Source organism: Plecotus auritus, assembly GCF_963455305.1.
Source record: "Plecotus auritus genome assembly, chromosome: 1".
Lineage (NCBI taxonomy): Eukaryota > Metazoa > Chordata > Mammalia > Chiroptera > Vespertilionidae > Plecotus > Plecotus auritus.
The window spans coordinates 153,698,043-153,719,489 of NC_137770.1; the positions used below are offsets into that span (position 1 = coordinate 153,698,043).

The 21,447-nt window shown below is 38.9% G+C and overlaps 1 protein-coding gene across 1 annotated transcript; it reads right to left on the reverse strand.

The window, feature by feature from the left end:
• Window positions 1–724: 724 nt before the first annotated feature.
• On the reverse strand, window positions 725–17,612 carry LOC308250762 (ankyrin repeat domain-containing protein 26-like). The gene is made up of 6 exons (XM_080673455.1): window positions 17,493–17,612; window positions 16,055–16,156; window positions 13,727–14,653; window positions 11,569–11,721; window positions 1,661–1,942; window positions 725–1,095 (listed from the first exon to the last, which is right to left on the reverse strand). Exons 1-6 carry the CDS (start codon window positions 17,559–17,561, stop codon window positions 967–969), a joined length of 1,662 nt encoding a protein of 553 aa, XP_080529581.1. The 5' UTR covers window positions 17,562–17,612; the 3' UTR covers window positions 725–966.
• Between the last annotated feature and the right edge of the window lie 3,835 nt (window positions 17,613–21,447).

Consider the following 21,447-nt stretch of genomic DNA (forward strand, 5'->3'; position numbering starts at 1 on the left):
CTCCCCAGACTCCCCAAGCCCACACCTTCCCCCACACCTCAGCCATGGGTAAGTGTCTGTATCTGAAAGGTCCTATGAACTAGGTTCAGTGAAGAAAGGCACAGGCCCCAGAGCGGGGAAGGACAGCGTTTCTGCAAGCTCCTCTCTTGCCGGCACTGCGTGGTCCGGCCAGCCCTTCAGGGCTACCTGAGCTCATATCCAAAATCCAAAGTCCAAAATCCCCGGCCTCCCACAGTCCCTTGGACCCTTTTTTCACAGTCAGATGCTTTGCCTGTCCCCAGGGACGTGGCTTGGTGCCTTGCGGTTTCCCCTGGCCCTCTGGGCACAGAGGTCCAGCAGACTCTCCTGCCTAGATCCTTGATTTTCCCTTCTCCAGGGGACCTCTGCCCTTCCCGGCTGCAAACTGTCTCACCAGCTGAGTTTCCTTCGCCAAATCAGGCTGAATTCTATTCGTTTCAGCCGCTCACTCTATTTGCTTCGGGACAAGGCTCAGGACACTTCAGTCTATTCTGCCGCCATTTTGTCTCTCCTCCTTAAGTTATTATCTTAAATGTTTCAATTTGGGGAATTCTGACAAGTGATTTTATAATAATACAGATAAATTTTATAGCTTCAAGACATTCAGCTTAAAGACTAGTAGATCAGGTTAACTACATGAAGATATTAAGGGGAAAAAAACTAAAGGCACCTAAAACCAAAAAAGGAGGAGAGATGAAACTGTCCTGGAAGAACATTTGAAAGGTAAGTTTATTTACTAACATCATTTGCCAAAGTTATAATATTTAGTTAGCTTTCACGCCCTACTAATCTCATAAACCTGGCACAATAGTAATTATGTTTAAAGTTTAGAGGCTAATTAATGAGTTAAATTTATTTTCTTTGATTCTGCATTTGACTTATAAAGTTCATTTCTTTCCCAATAATTTTCTGGGTTCCCATTCTTCTTGGTAAAGTTGCACATATTTTTCAGATTCTCTTTTTGCTGTCATCTTGAGAAGTTTGCAAAAGAGGAGTTCTGACTTCCAAAGGACTTCTTATTGAAGCATTATGCATACATATTAACTTCTCTGAGGTTTCTTGAGATGCTCTTTGTGTCTAAAGCAAATAAAAAGGATACATTTTAAAGTAAGTATAACCTGAACAGTTATAATTGTTCTCTTTAGTTTTGAGTCAACGACTCAGAGATCAGCGTTAAGTGTGAAAAAAGCTGACATTTAAAATATTTATCATAAATGTCCACTGAATTAAATCTGAGTTATAGAGTTAATCATTCTTCTATTAGTACTCATGTAATCTGATAATTCAAAGAATAATAGAATCAGTTTAAACATTTTAAAATAGAATGATATAACTTAATTCAAAAGTATGGAACAATTTTTAAATCACATTTTCCCCTTTTCTGTCAAACAGTCTTGTTTAACATCAACTGGTCTTAAAAATAAAATGATCATTTACTAAGAATCATTTGGAAAGATCAATTCAGTGATAATAATGATGGAAACTGAAATACTAAAAAGGAAAAACAAATGCCACCTTCCTTCCGGAAATCTATAAAATAAATTGCTATTAAAGGAAGTAGAGGAAAGGCAAAAACACTGTATTTATCCAAAATGTAATTTGCAGTGAAGTGAATTAAAGCACATTAAATCAATAAATTAACCTGTAAAAATAGATCAAGTTGTGTCACTTTGTCTGCCAAACCCTTTGTAGTTTCTTCAATCTTCAGTTTGAACTTTTCTCCCACACAGCCTTCTGTCATATGCATTTTCATATCTGTTCTGAGGCTTACTGCTCTTTGTTTCCACTTCTCTGTTTTAGCCTTTAGTTCTTCACGTCTCTTTAGAAGTGCTTCCACTGATAACTCCTGTGGAGGTGTCTTTTCTTCATCCAGACGTACACATTTTGAAGATGCTGGTCGCAGTTTTGCTATAAGCTCATCATTCTGCATGAATAAAAGAATATAGTTTGGTTATGAAGGTGTGGACACCAGTATGAAATCTTGAAATGAATTAAGTTGCAATAAAATGTTATCTGTACAGTGGTAGAGTCTTCGAAAGTTGAACCTTGAATTACTCAGAATCAAGACAAAAGTTAAAACGACCAGGAGTCACAAAAATATATGTACTGTTGTCGTTTTTGCCACACAACATCTGCACTTGACTTTATACTCCTTTTCCTATGACTGTTTCATGTCTTTCCTCCACAAAATGACTACATGTTGCCCCTTAGTGGAAAGTCTCTTACCTCTTCCCCCATCTTAACTCTTCATAATCTTTAAAAAAGTTTTAGGGATATCAGATTGTGGTATTCAGAACTGTCTCCAAATGCTTCCCAAGATAAGACTTTCAAAATGAGACTAATTAATTAATCTTATGAATTTGGATTCTAATACCATAGGTCTTTTACTGAACCAGAAACATTTTATGCTAATTTGAATTGCATTCCAAGAAGAAATGATTCCCTGGATTACAGAGAAATTAAAACTCTTACTGTCAAAGTTTAGCAACATAAGCCCTACATTTTTTAGAACCAAAAAAGTGGGAGTGGGAGCCTTAATTCAATAATGCTATCTTGAAATTCTTTGTTACTTCCCATAAAATAAGGGAACATACTAAACAAAACATCATCATCAACAATAACAAGCTTGCTGGAATGTCAGTGATAATAGTGACTGCTGTGTGACTGCTATGTTGGTGCCATCTGACTCTCTCCCCAGGGAAGCTCACCCTGAGAACCCGCCACCGTGTTGTGAAGAAGGAAGCAGCCCAGGCCACGTGGTCAGTCCTCATACAGGTGTCCAGCTGAGCTGCCCCAGCGAGCGTCCCAGTCAAAAGCCCACTGCACCTGACAAACCCGTGAACAAATAAGAGTTTAGAAGATTCAGGTCATCCCAGCTGGTGGCAAGTGGAAAAGGAATGAGCTGGCCTCAATGCAGATTTGTGAACAAGTAAATGCTGCTTTAAGACACAGGTTTGGAGGTGGTTATTAAACAGCAATAAGTAACTGGCACAGGTACTGACATTAAGAAAGAGTGCTGGTTTTCAAAATGGCGGCCAAATAGGCAGACGTGTCCTGCACCTTCTCATGGAGCAGATAGAAGGAACAACTAAATTGAATAACATCCACCCGGAATTGATGAATTAAACAGCTGGTGAGACAATCCATGGCTGGAAGTGACAGAGGACACCTGGAGAATGGTAGGATCCAGGATCTGGGCTGGAGAGAAAGACTCTCGACCACCAGGACGAGAGGGTCAGAAAGAACCTGCGCTGCACCAAGTCCGCGTCCCTTTGGGACACACGTAACACTCACTGTGGGAGGGGGTCCACAGGATGGCTGGCAGCCAGGGAACCTAGATCTAAGTCCACAGCCATGAGAGGCCGCACCCAGAAAGGCAGCCTGAAGAACTGCCCGAGCCACGTGGTACCAGCGGGGAGAGAAACTCGCAGTGGTGCGGTTGTTTTGCTCTTATATTTCCCTTGTTTTTACTCACTAAACCCAGTTCACAGGTCCTTTCAATTACAAACACTCACCGAGGCTGCGGTGCAGGTGAAGGTGCAGTGTTGTGGAGGCTGGGGAGAGGAGCAGGATAGGGAAAGGTGACCAGGCATCCGGCACTGGCACATTCCGGACCCTCCAACCCTAAGCAGCCATTTTTCTCCTGAAGAGCCAGCCCCTCCCAGCACCCACAGGGCAACTAGTGCAGCCGCACCCAGCCTTGATCTTTGCAGAGGAAACAAAGACTCTGAATAGTGCCAGGGAGCCCTTGCGAACTGGGTTGAGGTGCTGTTTTGTCCCAGAAACCAATACAGCAACACCCCCACCTAAAGCCCATATCAGAAATAGAGGTTTGTGTAAATAAGAATGAAAGCAGGCAGATAAAGTAGGCAGATTGGCCCTGCCTGCCTGCAACCAAGGCTGTGGAGACAGACACAGAGGAGTGGTGGATCACTGGGAACTTCCACATGGTGCTGACTACCTAACAGGAAACTGAGAAGTGGCAGACAGAACAATAGAGAGGAGTCTTAAACCAGCCCCCATGGGACATTAAAACTGGGCTGAAATGAATGACACTTCAGTTTTTTTATTTTTTATCTTTTAATTTTTTTCTTTATTATTCTTTAACCTTCTATTTTTTGTATTATTTTTCTTCATTCCATTTTTATTTTTTTATTTTTTACCATTATTTTATTTTATTTTTTCCACCCTTTTCTTCCTCACTTCTCCCTTTTTCATCCTGTTTCTCTTCAAATATCCCTGCTATAATTTTTCTCTCTCCTTTCTTTTTACCCCTTGTTAAAAATTGATCTCCTTTATCTGCTTTATTGACATGTTATTATTATTGTAGTTGGCTTACTCATATATCTAATTTCTCTGTTGGCTTACTCATATATCTAATTTCCTCTCCCCTGCTTCAAGTCCATGCACCCTTCTCTTTTCTCTTTCTTTGCTAGTCAACTTTTTTATGCTTTTGCTTTTCCTTTCCTCTCTTGCTCTCTTCTTCTCCTAATGGCTTAGTTATTTCCACTCACTAAACTCAAGCCTCGGTTAGTTCCACTCACTAAACTCTGCTCTTTCCTCTATTCTCCTTTTCGAAAAATGGATGAATATATAGATAGATAAATATTTAAAAAATGTTTTTTTGTTATTTTTTTATCTTTTTATTTTTTTATTTATTGATTATTTTGCTTTTTACTTTTCTTCTTACCACTCATTCTCTTTCTACCTCCTCTATACTGAACTATGGCCATTGCTCTATTCATTCAATTCCTCTATCTTACTTTTGGATATAAGCTCTGCCTCTACAGATTCTGTCCCCTCTATCCCCTTGTTTTCTGGGTGTTTGTTTTTTGAATTTTTGGGTTTATTTATTTTTCTTGTGGAGTTTTCACCCCATATATGTATATTTTTTCTCCTTCATTTTGCTTCTCTTTCTTTTCTCTCTTACCTTTTTTCTTTTTCTCAGTACCATTTTTGCTCTCTTTGCTCTCTTTTAATTCTCTTTCCTCTAGTGGTCTCTTTTATTGGGGTTATCAGTATCGTGAGTACATTTGTGTTTTGTTCCCTTTGTGTCATATCTTGTCGAGTTGTATTTTGTGGTCTTTGGTCAATGTGGTAGAGAGTGAGCCACATAACCAGACACCTGAAGAGGAGACTCCAACAATGAATAGGACAATAAAACTCAAGACCCAACTATACCAGGAGAACCCAAATATCGCAAGTAGGGAGCATCCATAGAATACCCAATCAGAAGACCTGAAAGTTGCACCACTGGGTTCCACAAAACATCTACTATATAAGACAAACTCAAAAAAATCTGGGTGACATAGAAGTTTGATCTAATTCATAGAAAAAAACCACAAAGGAACAGCAAAATATGGGAAGAAAAAGAAACAACCCACATACAGAAGAAAAGGAGGCATTACCAGAAAAGGAAGTAAACAAAATGGAGGCAAGCAATTTGTAAGAGAAACAATTCAGATCAATGGTTATAAGGATGCTGAAAAGGATGGAAGACAAATTCAACATATATAAGAATCAAGGGGAAATGAAGAAGAAGCAAGTGGAAGTGAAGAATGACATAGCTGCAATAAAGAACACAATGGAAAGTATCAACAGTAGATTAGAGGAAGCTGAGACTGCATAAGCGAACTAGAAGACAAGGTACAAAAACAAAAAACAACCACCCAAGCAGAGCAGCAACTGGGAAAAACAAATCTTAAAAGCAGGAGAAGAGCCTAAGGTAGCTATGGGACAACAGGAAATGCACAACATCTGCATGATAGGGGTGCCAGAAAAGAGGAAACTGAGCAAAGAATAAAAAACCTGCTTGAAGAAATAATGACAGAAAACTTCCCTGATATTGGGAAGAAAAAACTCACAAGTCCAAGAAGCACACAGAGTCCCAAACAAGATGAACCCAAAAAAACCGACACCAAGATACATCATAATTAAATTGGCAAACACCAACGACAGAGTAAGAATCTTAAAGGCTGACCGAGAGAGACAGAAAATAATTATAAGGGATCTCCCATTAGACTATCAACTGATTTCTCAACAGAAACACATCAGGCCAGAAGAGAATGGAATGAAATAAACAAAGTGACAGAAAGCAAGGGACTGAATCCAGCAAGGCTATCATTCAAAATTGAAAGGGAAATCAGGAGCTTCACAGACAAAAAAAGGATTAAGGGAGCCGAAACCGGTTTGGCTCAGTGGATAGAGCGTCGGCCTGTGGACTGAAAGGTCCCAGGTTCGATTCTGGTCAAGGGCATGTACCTTGGTTGCGGGCACATCCCCAGTAGGAGGTGTGCAGGAGGCAGCTGATCGATGTTTCTCTCCCATCGATGTTTCTAGCTCTCTATCCCTCTCCCTTCCTCTCTGTAAAAAATCAATAAAATATATTAAAAAAAAAAAAGATTAAGGGAGTTTATTACCACCAAGCCAGCAGTGCAAGAAATGCTAACTTGACTGCTGTAAAAGGAAAAAATAGGAAGGGAAGAAGGAACACAGGCACAAAAAATAAAAATAGCTACAAACAAGTACCTATCAATAATAACTTCATATGTAAATGGACTAAATGCTACAATCAAAAGAAATCGAGTGGCTAAATGGATAAAAAAATCATGACCCATATATATGCTGTCTGCAAGAGACCCACCTCAGAACAAGGGAGTCACACAGACTGAAAGTGAAGGGATGGAAAAATATCTTCCAGGAAAATGGAAATGGGAAAAAAGCTGGGGTAGCAATAGACCTCAAAATGAAGGCCATAGCAGGAGATAAGAAAGGCCACTTCATAATACTAAAGAGATCGATACAAAAAGACGATATAACACTGGTAAACATATATTCACCCAATGCAGGAGCACCCAAATACAAAAAACAAAACAAAACAAAAACAGCTCCTGGATGATATAAAGGGAGAGATAGACAACAATACAAACATAGTAGGGGACTTTAATACTCCACTGGCATCACTGGATAAATCCTCTAGACAAAAAATCAGCAAAGACACAGAAATCCAAAATGACTCACTAGATCAGATGATGGACTTAATTAACATCTTCAGAACATTTCACCCCAAAGCCACAAAATATATGTTCTTCTCAAGTGCACCTGGGACATTTTCAAAGATAGACCACATATTGGGTCACAGGCAAAGTCTCTCCAAATTCAAGAAGATTGAAATCATATCAAGCATCTTCTCAGACCACAATAGCATAATATTAGAAATAAACTACAACAAAAACAATAAAAAAAACCTCAAACACTTGGAACCTGAATAGCACACTATTAAACAATGGGTGGGTTACCAAAGAGATCAAACAAGAAATTAAAAAATCCTGGAAATGAATGACAATGAAAACACAACAATCCAAAATCTATGGGACATAGCGTAAGCAGTCCTGAGAGGGAAGTTTATAGCTCTACCGGCCTACCTCAAAAAAACTAGAAAAAAATGTAATAAATTATCTAACTCTACAACTTAAATAATTAGAAAGAGAGCAACAAGAAAATCCAAGTGTGATCAGCAGGAAGGAAATAATAAAGATCAGAGCAAAATAAATGACATGGAGACAAATCAACAAACAAAGAAAACAAAACAAAAACAAAACAAAAGATCAATGAAACCAAGAGCTGGTTCTTTGAAAGTATAAACAAAATTGATGAACCTCTAGCCAGGCCCATCAATAAGCAAAGAGAGTATCCAAATAAACAAAATCAGAAATGAAAGAGGTGAAATAACAACAGACCCCACAGAAATACAAGGGATTGTGAAAAAATACTATTAACAACTCTATTCCAACAAACTAGAAAACCTAGAGGAAATGGACATATTCTTAGAAAAATACGACCTTCCAAAACTCACTCAGGAAGATTCTAAAAATCTCAATAGGCCAACAACTAGGGAGGAAATTGAAGCAGTCATCAAAAAGCTTCCAGCAAACAAAAGCCCAAGGCCAGATGGCTTCACAGGGGACTTTATCAAATATTCAAGGAAGAACTAAAACCTATCCTCCTCAGACTATTCAAAAAAATTCAAGAGGAAGGAACACTTCCAAGCTCATTCTGTGAAGCCAACATTACCCTAATACCAAAATCAGATAAAGACAACACAATGAAAGAGAATTACAGGCCAATATCCCTCATGAACATAGATGCCAAAATCCTCAACAAAATTCTAGCAAATTGGATACAGCAATACATCAGAAAGATCATACACCATGACCAAGTAGGATTTATCCCAAGAATGCAAGGATGCTACAATATCCGCAAATCAATAAACGTGATACATCACATAAAAAAACTGAGAGATAAAAATCACACAGTCATATCAATTGATGCAGAAAAAGCATTTGACGAAATCCAACACCCTTTCTTGATAAAAACTCTCGGCAAGGTGGGAATAGAAGGATCATACCTCAACATGATAACATGCATAGATGACAAACCCACAGCCAACATCATACTCAATGGGCAAAAACTAAAACCATTTCACCTAAGAACAGGACCAAGACAGGGATGCCCACTCTCACCACTCCTGTTTGACATAGTTCTGGAAATGCTAGCCATATCCATCAGACAAGAAGAAGAAATAAAAGGTATCCAAATTGGAAAAGAAAATGTAAAACTGACATTATTTGCAGATGACATGCTACTGTACATAGAAAATCCTAAAGAGTCCATCAAAAAATTGTTAGACTTAAAAAATGAATTCAGCAATGTATCAGGATACAAAATGAATGCCAAGAAATCTATGGCATTTCTATACACCAATAGTGAACTTACAGAAAAGAGAGATTTTTAAAAAATCCCATTTACCATCGCATCAAAAAAATTAAGATACTTAAGAATAAATGTAACTAAGGTGGTAAAAGACCTATATTCAGAAAACTACAGGACACTGAAAAAAAATGATAGAGGAAGATGTAAACAGATGGAAGAACATATCATGTTCATGGATTGGTAGAATCAACATCATTAAAATGTCCATACTACCCAAAGCAATCTATAGATTCAATGCACTCCCCACTAAAATAGCAACAGCATATTTCACAGACCTAGAATGAACGTTCCAATAATTCATCTGGAATATACTAGTAAAAAAAAAAAAGACCCCAAATAGCTGCAGCAATTCTGAGAAAGAAGAACAAAGTAGGTGGGATCTCAATACCAGATATCAAGCTGTATTACAAAGCCACTGTTCTCTGATAAGGGTTTAATCTTCAAAATTTACAGAGAACTCATACAACTTAATAAAAGGAAGATAAACAATCTAATAACAAAATGGGCAAAGGAACTATATAAACACTTTTCAAAAGAGGACCTAAAGAAGAACAAGAGACATATGAAAATATGCTCAAAGTCACTAATCATCTGGGAGATGCAAATCAAAACAACAATTAGGTACCATCCCACACCTGTCAGAATGGCTGTCATCAACAAATCAACAAACAACAAGTGCTGGCAAAGATGTGGAGAAAAAGGAACCCTCATGCACTTTTGGTGGGAATGCCACTGTGGAAAACAGTATGGAGTTTCCTCAAAAGTTAAAAATGGAACTCCCATTTGACCTAGTAATCCCACTTATACGAGTATATCCCAAGAAATCAGAAACACCAATCAGAAAAGTCATATACACCCCTATGTTCATACAAGTACAATTTACAATAGCTAAGATTTGGAAACAGCCTAAGTGCCCATCAGCAGATGAGTGGATTAAATCCTGTGTACATCTATACAATGGAATACTATGCTGCCATAAAAAAGAAGGAACTTTTGCCATTTGCAACAGCATGGATGGACCTGGAGAGCATTATGCTAAGCTAGATAACCCAGTCAAAGAAAGATAAATATCATATGATCTCACTCATTTGTGCAATATAATGAACAACATAAACTGATGAACAAAAATAGATCCAGAGACAGTGAAACACCAAACAGACCATGAAACCTCAGAGGAAAGGCAGGGATGGTGGGGAATGGGGGGCAAGAGACCAACCAAAGGATTTGTATGCATGTATATTAGCATAACCAATGGTAACAGACACTGGGGCAGTGGGGGCTTGTCCTGGAGGGTGGGCGTGGCTGGGGAGGGATAAAAAATGGGGAGAAAAGGATACACATGTAATACTTTAAACAATAAAAAAATAAAATAAAAACAGAGTGCTGACACTAAAAAAGAAACACATACACGTTGGGAGTGCCTTTGAACTGCAGGTGGATGGAACCTGACATAATGTAGAGAAGCGTGAGAATAAAAGCCAAAAGGGCCTCCAAGAAATGGTGAGTGGAGGCCTGATGGTCTCTGAGGAGGCGGACAGCAATTGCTTCTGGACAAGTGAACAAAATGACACTGAAACGAGTATGACAGGGATTCTTGCTAGGAAGCTGGTGAAAGAGAAATCGATGAGAAAGATAAGCTAAAGAAAGACAATCCCATATAATAAAAGCCTAATATGCAACTTGTCTCCTCGGGCAGTCATTCAGAGTTCGACTGGGAGACCAGGAGTTCGACTGCTCGCTATGACGTGGGGCTGTGACCTCTCGCTGGCTACCTGAGGGCGGGGGTGATGGAGACAGAGGTGCAGTGAGAATGCGAGGTTCTGCCGAGCTCACTCTCACTCCCCCAGCTACCCTCCCCCGGGACACCAGGACTCACACACGTGGTGTCTTTGGGGTGAGCCGGGCCGCAGCCGCCGGGACCACAGGGGCCGGTCAAGCTTTCCATGGGTTTGCACAGAAGCCAGTCTGCAGCGCCAGCCGGAAGAGCTCACGCTGCCTGCCCAGTTTCCGTGTAACGCTGCTGGGAAGCCCAGAGGCCCACACTGTGCCTGGGCCCGTGGCATCCAGCCGTGCTCAATGAATCTCCGTGTGGGGACTTGGGTGCTGTGAATCAGGCAGAAGGGGGTGCACAGGGGCCTGGGGGCCCAGGTGCTGCCCAGGGCCCAGAGGTCAGCTGGGACCTGCCCTTCCATGCCAGAAACTTGCTCTTCGATTGCCAGTCAGGCCTAGGGACTGCACCCGTGCACGATTTCATGCACGGAGCCTCTAGTGCTAAAATAAAGAAATGGCTCTGGGCTAACATCAAATCCAAGGTGTCCAGGAAGACATGGTCTAAGTATGAAGCCAAGACTGATAAAACCCTAAGACCTCAGAAACATTTACGTGGTGCCTCAAAGGATTTTCAGAATGTAAGAGTCTTAAAGGCACTGTCTTACAACACCTCTAGGAAGCCCAAGGTGAAGAGCTTAACTGAAAACAAGTTGTGAGGTTGCTTTTCTAATGGCATGAACTGCAATATTATTTATTAGAAAACAAAGCCTCTTGATTTCTATGAAGAATGATGCATAATTCTCAACTTTCCTAAGGGTAAATATTAGAAAATATACAAATGGCAGAATAAAAGCCAGATATAAGAGCACTATAAAGATAATACAATTACAATAAATTAATCACGATGAAATACATAAGAAAGCAGCCACGATGAGTAGTATCCTAAAACACTTTATATCATTTAACCAGCTATAGTTTAACTGAGAACAGGTTAAATTTCATACATACTTGACTTCTGCTTTGATCTAGTTTGTTCTTGAAATCTTGTTTCTTATCTTCTAAATGCATAGGATGACGTGATTCAATCTCCAGAAAAACCTCTATTGTAGATAGTTTTCTTTTGGTATCAGCCAGTTCTTGTTGAAGTTGTCTCACAACAGCCTAGTAAGATATTTCTGTTACTGATTTTATAAATCACATTATTATTAAATTATGTTAATAATACATAACTTCACATAAAGGATGAGACAAAAGATTAACAGTTGTGAGTACGTGAAACACAGAGTTTATTCTTGTATTGTTATTAACTAATTGTTGTGTTATTCTCCATGCAAAAAACTATAAAAAGTATAAACATACTTTTGTCCCACCCTGGGTGTACCTTGTTAGAGTCATATATTACTATCATAATGTTATGACAATAATCTATGACTGGAAAAATATCACCAGCTACATCAATTCACCTTCTTTTCCTCATATGGACATGTTCCTGTTTGCTTAATCAGGTTAAAGTCACAGAAAATGTAACCCTCCTGCCTAATCAGACAGCTGATTCAGCCCCACTCTCATCCCCCATAAATCTCAAAGCTATACAATCTACTGACATCTCAAAGAGAAATGGACATGTAGGTGGATCAAGTGGTAGTAAATTCAATATTATGGAATTTTTTCTCTTTTTATTTATTTTTCAACCAGAGGCTTTAATTAACTTCAGAGTTCCTCACACATTCAATCCCCTGTTCAAATCCTTCCAATATGTTCCTAACTTAGAAGAAAAGTAAGTCATTTGAATGTCCTTCAAGGCCTTAGGTAACCAGGTCTTCACCTCCCTCCCTGGTACACATAAACCCTGCCACCCCTCACTAATCTGAAATGAAGATCCAATGCCAAGTTAATAAATCACAGAGAGCTACAATTCTCTCTGTCTTGGACAAACTTATCCCAAATGATAGTAATTAGGCCTCAAAATGAGAAACATGAGCACATTATTTGTAAAAATATTCAAAGAAAATTGTAAACTGTAGTGGAAAGATTAAATCAAGTATAGGTTTGCTAAAACTCATCACATTTGTCCCAGAATTATGATTTAATGAAAAGTAGATGCCTTTAAAAGAGTTGAGAGGTCATATGAATATATTACTCGAGTCTGAAATATTTCCAAATTTAATTCAAATTGGCATGAATAAAAATAACATTATACAAACTAAAACGTATAAGAAGCTATTGAAGGAAAGGTGGTATATGATACAGCATCTACATTTCAGTTCATCTGGGCAGTCTGAACTTAGCTGTCAAATTAATCCACTTAACTGATTCTTAATTCCAAAATACTCATTTTAGGTAGAGCATTTCCATTTACCTACTTCCTAATGGTTTTAAATTTGGTGACAGAAAAATTAAATTATTATTCTATTAATATAAAACTAAATTATTAATATAAATTTATATCTATTAATAATATATAATGTAACCTATTAAAATTTCATGGGCAGCACAATGTCTTTACTCAAAACAAAGCACCTCTCAGGTTTAATGTTCATCTACCGGATACAACGTCTGCTTTAAAGCTGATAGAGCAAACACATTTATACACTGAACATTTTAAAAAATATATATATTTTTTATTGCTTTCAGAGAAGAAGGGAGATGGAGAGAGAGATAGAAGCATCAATGATGAGAGAGAATTATTGATTGACTATCCCCTGCACACCCCTATTGGGGACTGAGGCTGCAACCGGGCATGTGCCCTTGACCAGAATTGAACCTGGGACCATTCAGTCCTCAGGCCAATGCTCTAGACACTGAGCCAAACCAGCTAGGGCCATAATCTTTACATTTTTTTTTAATATATTTTATTGATTTCTTACAGAGAGGAAAGGGAGAGGATAGAGAGTTAGAAACATCGATGAGAGAGAAACATCAATCAGCTGCCTCCTGCACACCTCCCACTGGGGATGTGCCTGCAACCCAGGTACATGCCCTTAACCGGAATCGAACCCGGGACCCTTCCGTCCGCAGGCCGACGCTCTATCCACTGAGCCAAACCGGTCAGGGCAATCTTTACATTTTTAATATTCAACTAGATTCAACATTTAGCCATAATCAAATATTACTCTGAATTTTCTCTTAAAAAATTTGAAAAATACTTATCTCTCTGGATACTTACATCTCTTTCTACATGATCATTTTCATACTGATGTATTCTTTCTTTAAAATGATGCCATTCGTTGATTAGCTTCTTAATTAGTTCACTCAGCATAAGAACATAATTTTCATTTTCACCATCAAATATTTTTATGATTTCCAGAATCTGGTCTTGGATGTTCATTACTGTCTTTTCTTCCCTGTCAGCTTTGTTGTGAGCCTGATCCAGTTGCTGTCGAAGCAACATATTTTCACTCTGTAGATGAGATAGCTTCTCCTGTAAGGATTCCTGCTTTCCAATGTCTTTATCCACTTTACCTTGTTCCTCTTGATACACGTGTTCAGCTTCCTCCTGTTGACACTGTTTTTGACTGAGGTCTCTTTCTAAAACTAGTATCCTTTCTTTGAGAGCATCTCTTGTGTGATGAAGCTCGATTTCTAAGCTATTGATTTTACTTTCTGCTTTAGAAAGTTGTTGAGAAAGAATCTCATTGTTTTGTTTTAGGTTAGACATATCAAAATTCATTTTGTCCCATAAACAAAACCATTCATCTCTTGCTCTCTGGAAAGCAAGTTGTAGGTCTCTTTTTGATGTCTGACAATGCTCTTGATCCTGTACAGCGGTAGCCAGTCTAGGCCGGTATGATTCAACTTCTGCTTCCAGTCTTCCTCTGTTTTGTTGTTCATTCTCCAGTTTAGAGTTTAGCATTATACACTCAGCTCTCAGAACTTCAAGCTGCGCATTGTGTTGAAATGCTGTTTCTGTTATTTTCTTTTGAAGATGGTCATTCTTTTCTTTGACAATTGCAATGTCCTCAATATATTTTTTTCCCGTTTCATGGGTCTGATTTTTTACTGTGTGTATTTCCAGTCTTAACTTGGCAATTTCATCCCACAACATGCGATTTTCATGCAATAGACTTTTTTCTTTGTCAGAACTCTCAGAAACCTAAGTAACACAAAGGAGACTTTTAGCTAAAACATTGAAATGACATGTCATGATAGCCTGTGAAATTAAAGAATAACCTATGTTTATAATAAAAAGTTGCAATAATTGGATATCCCACTGGAAAAAAAATAGAGTTGGATCCAAACCTCTAACTTTATACAAGCATAAATTCTCCAAAGTTCAAAAATGTAATATAATATGATGAATTTTTTAAGTGAAAAAAAATCACAACAGAATTTTAAGAGTCTCAGAATTAGGAAGGGTTTTTCTAAATCATCACAAACCCAGAATGCATTTAAGTAAAAGACTAATAACTCTACACTTACAAGTTGATATGACAGTCTGAACATATAGCTACCCCACAGTAAGAGTATTAACTACGCTAATATTAGGACAAACTAAATTTCCTAAAATACTTTTTTCCCCAATATTATCCCATAGGTATTCCACTTTTCTATTATTTTCATAATCAGTTATAAAAACTACCTCTACTAATAACTGATAATCAAGCATTTTCCTAAGCACTTCTACATCCATCAATGAACTCATTCAGTTATCACAATCTGCAATGGAGGGGTTAAAAAGATAAGCAAGTCCAGGATTTTCCCCAGGTTTTCAGACCCCACAATTTCTGCTCTTGTACCAACCCATAGTTCTCCTCCAGTGTGGATATAGAAACACAAAAGAAGCCTATGTTTCAAAAAACAAATAATAAGTAGGATAAAATTTACAGTCTTCTTAGAAAATCATGAGATTATTTGTTGCTTCAATAACTTTTATTTCTTGTTCATGATGTTTAAAGTAGTATTAAATGTGAAATGGGGGGAATACACTAAAATATTTACCAATAAATTATCACTAAATACATATTATGGCTTGCATTCTCTTCAGAAGTCTCTTCTCAAAAGTAGAAGAATGACATCTAAAATGTGATCTCTGTACCTGCAATTACTTTCCTCCATACCAACACTGGAAGTGAAAACTAACCTCTATATTAATATATCAGGAAATGAAATCACTGCCAAAATCTGGAACATCTATTGTTTGTAGCAATACCTTTGAGATCATGGACAACACATCAATTCTTATGGAAAATAGTAAAAGCCTTCTCTTTGGATGAGGCCATTGTGAATGTGACTACATAAGAAAAACGGATTTGAATTAACAATATCACTTTATCCAATGGATCCAAAAAGCCAACACTCTCTCTCTTTCTCTCTCTCTCTCTCACACACACACACACACACACACACACATATGCTTTTTAAATCCCCTACAGTTTCCATTGTACAGTATTTTGTTAAATATATACAAACTCACGCATACTCACATGCTGGTACATTTGCAAATGACTAAATAAACTACCTCAGAATTTATTTTCTTATGAGCTATTTCTATCACCTTTGGTTTGCAAAAGTGTTTGGTCAGAATTCCATCTTGTAATATTCTGGTGTTCTGTTCTGAAGAAGGTTGCCTCTGAGTGTAATTTCGCTCTTCTACAACCTAGGGACACATTTCATTTAGTTTTTGGTCTCATTCCATTAAAAAAAAGTCCAAAGCTTAAGAGCAATACCTTAAACAAACTGTGAAAAGGAAGTAGCCTGTTTAAGCACAAGGATCTTTCCTTTTCATGAAAAACTAAAATTGTAAGTGATAGCTACATTTGTCATAGAGCAAAAATACAGTATTCTGAAATAAAATTTCTTTATGAACATTTGACTAGTTCCATCACAGTCTCAAGGCAATTTAGCCTGTATGTTAACATTTTTTAAGAGCCAGAATTAACATTTATGTTAATGGGTAGGCTCAATTTATTTGCCATTTTTTCATTTAGAAAACATTCACAAGCATCTATTAGAGGCCAAGGATAGTGATAAATTAATAATAATCCTATCTAATAAAGAGTAATATGCAAATTGACCATCACTCCAAGACACAAGATGGCTGCCCCCATGTGGTCAAAGATGGCTGCCCCCATGTAGACACAAGATGGCCACCACAAGATGGCCAACAGGGGAGAGCAGTTGTGGGCATTTGGGGGTGACCAGGCTGGCAGAGGAGGGCAGTTGGGGGAGACCAGGCCTGCAGGGGAGGGCAGTTGGGGGGGGCAGGCCTGCAGGGGAGGGCAATTATAGGGGGGACTCAGGCCTGCAGAGGGGGGAGGTGGGGGGGACCAGGCCTGCAGGGGAGGGCAGTTGGGGGGACCAGGCCTGCAGGGGAGGGCAGTTGGGGGGGCAGGCATGCGGGGGGGGGCAGTTGGGGGGAACAGGCCTGTAGGGGAGGGCAGTTGTGGGCAATCAGGCCAGCAGGGAGGGCAGTTAGGGGTGACCAGGCCAGCAGAGGAGGGCAGTTGTGGGGGGGCAGGCCTACAGGGGAGGGCAGTTAGGGGTGACCAGGTCAGCAGGGGAGAGCAGTTAGGGGCAATTGGGCCGGCCGAGGAGCAGTTAGGTGTTGATCAGGCTGGCAGGGGAGTGTTTAGGGGGTGATCAGGCTGGTAGGCAGAAGCGGTTAGGGGCAATCAGGTAGAGGCAGGCGAGCAGTTAGGAGCCAGCAGTCCTGGATGGGATCGGACCTAAATGGGCGGTCAGACATCCCTCAAGGGGTCCCAGATTGGAGAGGGTGCAGCCTGGGCTGAGGGACAACCCCCACAACCCCCCCCCCCGTGCATGAATTTCATGCACCAGGCCTCTAGTTTAAATAATAAATGTCACAGTTCACATTTAGAATGAGAACATTTTTTGGTTTGTTTTAAATGTAATAATATACATTAAATGATAGGAATATAAATATTGATGAAGTATTCTTAGAAATAAGAGATTTTCCCCAAAGATAAATTTACCTCATTCTCTCTTATAATCTCCAGTGTGATGTCTTGTGTTCTAATGGTGGTTTCAAGTTGTGGGTTCATTTCAACTTCTTTAATAGAGTGCTCTTCTTTCTTTCTTAACTGCACCTTATTTTTTTCACATAAAAGATCAGCTTTTCGTCTTTTCTCTTTTTCTTCTCTTAAGGGAAATCTGCAGTTAAATATAACCAAAGATGTGATCAACATAAGATAAACTGTTATATTGTAAGATGTCTTGTGTAAACCTCATGGTAACCATAAAGCAAAAACCTCCATCAGATTCACAAAAGATAAAGAGCAGGAATCAAAGCACACTATAGAAAATCTTCAATTCACAAAGGAAGGCAGCAAAAAAGGAAGAATGAAACTACAAAACAACCATAAAACAACTAGATAGCATTAGTAAGTCGTTATCTGCCAATAGTTACTTTGTAAATGGATGACTTCTCCAATCAAAAGGCATAGGATGACTTGGGGTGCTGAACACACAATGCAGTGTATAGATGATGTGTTGTAGAATGTGCACCTGAAACCTGTATAATTTTGTTAACCAGGGGCACCTCAATAAATTCATTAAAAGAAAAAAAGTAGAGAATGTCTTGATGGGTTAGAATAAGACCTAACTATATGCTGTCCACAAGAGACTCAATTCATTCATTTTCTTAATTTTTTAAATCCTCACCTGAGGATATGCTCATTGGTCTTAGACAGAGGGTAATGGAAAGAGAGACAGACAGACAGACAGACAGAGAAACATCAATGTGGAGAGAACATTGATTGGTTGCCTCCCATACATACTCAAATCAGAGATCAAACCCACAACCTAGACATGTGCCTTGACTGGGAATCAAACTAATAAACTTTTAGTATAAGGGATGGTGCTCCAACCAACTGAGCCACACAGGCCAGGGCTCAATTCATTCTTAAAGACACTAAAGGCTCAGTGTGAAGAGATGGGAATGTTAAACTGGAACCAAACATTAGACCAAAGGATATAACAAATATCTAGAGAGCAGTGATACATTTTTTATCACCACCTCAAAGAGATAGCTGCACTCCCATGTTCAGTGCAGCCTTATTCACAATAGCCAAGATGTACAAACTAAGTGTTCACCAATAAATGAACGGATAAGAGGATGTGGTATGTATGTATGTATGTTTGTATGTATGTGTGAGTGTATTAAGTATGTGAATGTACGTGTATATGTGTGTTTATATAGTAAATGTGTGTACACACACACATATATGTACACACACACACACACACACATACAGTGGAATTTTGCCAGGGAAAAGAGGAAGAAGAAAACCCTACTGCTAGGGGCAGAAATAGAATAGTAGAGACTAGCTATAGTTATAACAAATATTAATCATGCTCTGTTAACCGTGATTGTTTTGTTCTGATTAAAGACAACATATTCCCATCTGGCTGGGAGTTCCCCCCAGTCCCCTTGCACTTGGGAGTTAACCTGGAAATGTGGTCCATCCTCCTTAACTGCCTATTATCATGGAAAGATTAACAACTTTGTTGATGAAATAATGGAGTCCCAGCCTTCATTGGTGTAATCTGTAAGCATTATACCCATTTTATTCCTTTTGCCTACTTCCCCATTCCTGTAATACCCATTTGTGTTACATTTGCATACCAATTCTTATTTCGTTTGCCTACTTCCCCATGTAATCTTTGTCTTTCTACCCATATAAGCAGCTGGCATATGGTGAGGGGGTGCAGAATAGATTTTCTTGGATGACCTGCTGCTCTTTCATATTGTCAGCATGTATGTTCATAAAGGATTCAACCCTGTCTGATGTACAGCGTGGTGATTATAGTGAACAATACTTTATTATAGACTTGAAAGTTGCTAAGGGAGTAGATCTAAATGTTCTCACCACAAAGAAAGAATTGGTAACTATGTGATTTAATGGAAATGTAAACAAAGAATCCTGAGGTGATCATTTAACAACATAAAAGTGTATCGAATCCCTTCAAAATATACAATGTTACATGTCAATTATCCTATATAATAAAGAGATAATATGCAAATTAACCCTCACACCCTTGCACAAGATGGTTGCCCCATGTGGTCAAAGATGGCTGCCACAAGATGGCAGTTGTGGGCGATCAGGCCAGCAGGGGAGAGCAGTTGGGGTGGACCATGCCAGCAGGGGAGGGCAGTTGGGGGCAACCAGGCCAGGAGGGGAGGGCAATTAGGGGTGACTGGGCCAGCAAGGGAGGGCATTTGGGGGGTACCAGGCCTGTAGGGGAGGGCAGTTGGGGGTGACCGGGACTGCAGGGGAGGGCAGTTGGGGAAGACCAGGCCAGCATGGGCATGCATGAGGCAGCTGATTGATGATTCTCTCTCATAATTGATGTTTCTATCTTTCTCTCCCTTTCCCTCCTCTCTTTCTAAAATTAATAAAAACTCATTAAAAAGTATCTTCCTGAAAGCAATTATTAAACAATTTCTCTTGACCCAAACTTCAAAAATAAGTCTCTAATTATTGAATATGAATAGTTTTCATTTTGAACATAGCTGATGGAAGAGCACCTACCCAGGTTTTGGGTTCAATCCCCAGTTGGGGGACCTGTGGGACTCATGTACTTTAATGAAAAAGGCAATTAGAAGGTATTGACCAGAGGAACAATACAATCTGACTTACTTTTTAATAGATCCAACTGTGTTTAGATTGAACAAAAGACTAGAATTAATAGAAAGAAAGTAAATAAGAAGAAAAGAGAGGGAAAGAGGCAGGGAGGGAGGGAAGGAAGAAGGAAGAAGGAAGGAGGAAGAAGGAAGGAAGGAAGGAAGGAAGAAGAAAATCAATTCATTGACTATTAAGTTAATCTAGATAGCAGATGGTAGTGACCTGGCCTGGAAGATGTGATGGCATTCTGGATATACAGTAAACTCTGGATTTTTGTGGACCTTGAATGAACAGACTTCGGATTTAACAGATAAAACTTCTGGTCTGTATGTCATATGTGAAAAATAACACTCCATTAAATTAAAAATGCTTTTAACCAAGATATGCTTATAGTTAAATTAACAGGTTATTTTTTTGTGATTAATTCACAGTTATTTTTAACAAATTTTACCATATAGGCCATATGTTGTAAAACCACTGTAGTAATTTCACCAACATAAATACATATTACTTATCGACAACTATACTCTGCATATTTAAATCCAAGAATCACCGCTCCTAAACAATGTTAGGCAAATGGTCAGGACATGATCACACCACAAGGTGCATGGGTAATAGGTTCTGTTGGCAAGTGGAGTGACTGTCTGCAGAAGTTTTAACATGTGCCAGCCAACGTTCCCATGTGCACTGAGCCGCGCCCCAGCCGTGTGCATTTGGTTATTCTTGGTAACTGGAGAATGCACACATTATTGGACCCATTCAGTATAAAGTTAAAATTATGTGTGTACCTTAAAACACATCATTCCCACCCTAACCTTTAAAGATAATTATGACAACCAAATGAATATACTGCAAAAAGTTTTAGAGGAAGTAATGGTTGTATTGCAGAATGAAGGTAATGATGAACATACAACAGGACAGCGTATCTTACAAAACTTACCGTTTTAAAGAGTTACCGTGTAAAATAAGCAATTTTTAAATTTTGCTGCAGCATAAAAGGAAGTGAAAGTGCAAACATTGGAAACTGGTTGGAAGAATTTTCTTGACAAGGTAGGCACATTGCATTTAGAAGGGCTGGAGGTTACTGATTACTGTGGGACAACACAGAATATTGGTGGACAAGTAGCTGAGGAAGATGTTTTACAGTGGTTAGAAGAAGATGAAGGTGACCCTGGGTACCACACTATGAGTGAAAGTGAAATAGCAGATGAGGTGATGACCTGGGAAGATGAGGATGGGAGTGAAAATAAGGAGGAAGAAGAAACAAACACACCCCAAACACAAAGTGATCAGTGCTTGGATC

Coding starts and splice junctions, on each gene's coding strand:
- LOC308250762 (XM_080673455.1), bottom strand. CDS start 17,561: ATGAACCCACAACTTGAAACCACCATTAGAACACAAGACATCACACTG. Junction 16,157..17,492: donor AGATTATAAGAGAGAATGAG/GTAAATTTATCT, acceptor ATGTGTCCCTAG/GTTGTAGAAGAGCGAAATTA. Junction 14,654..16,054: donor AACACTTTTGCAAACCAAAG/GTGATAGAAATA, acceptor TGTGTTACTTAG/GTTTCTGAGAGTTCTGACAA.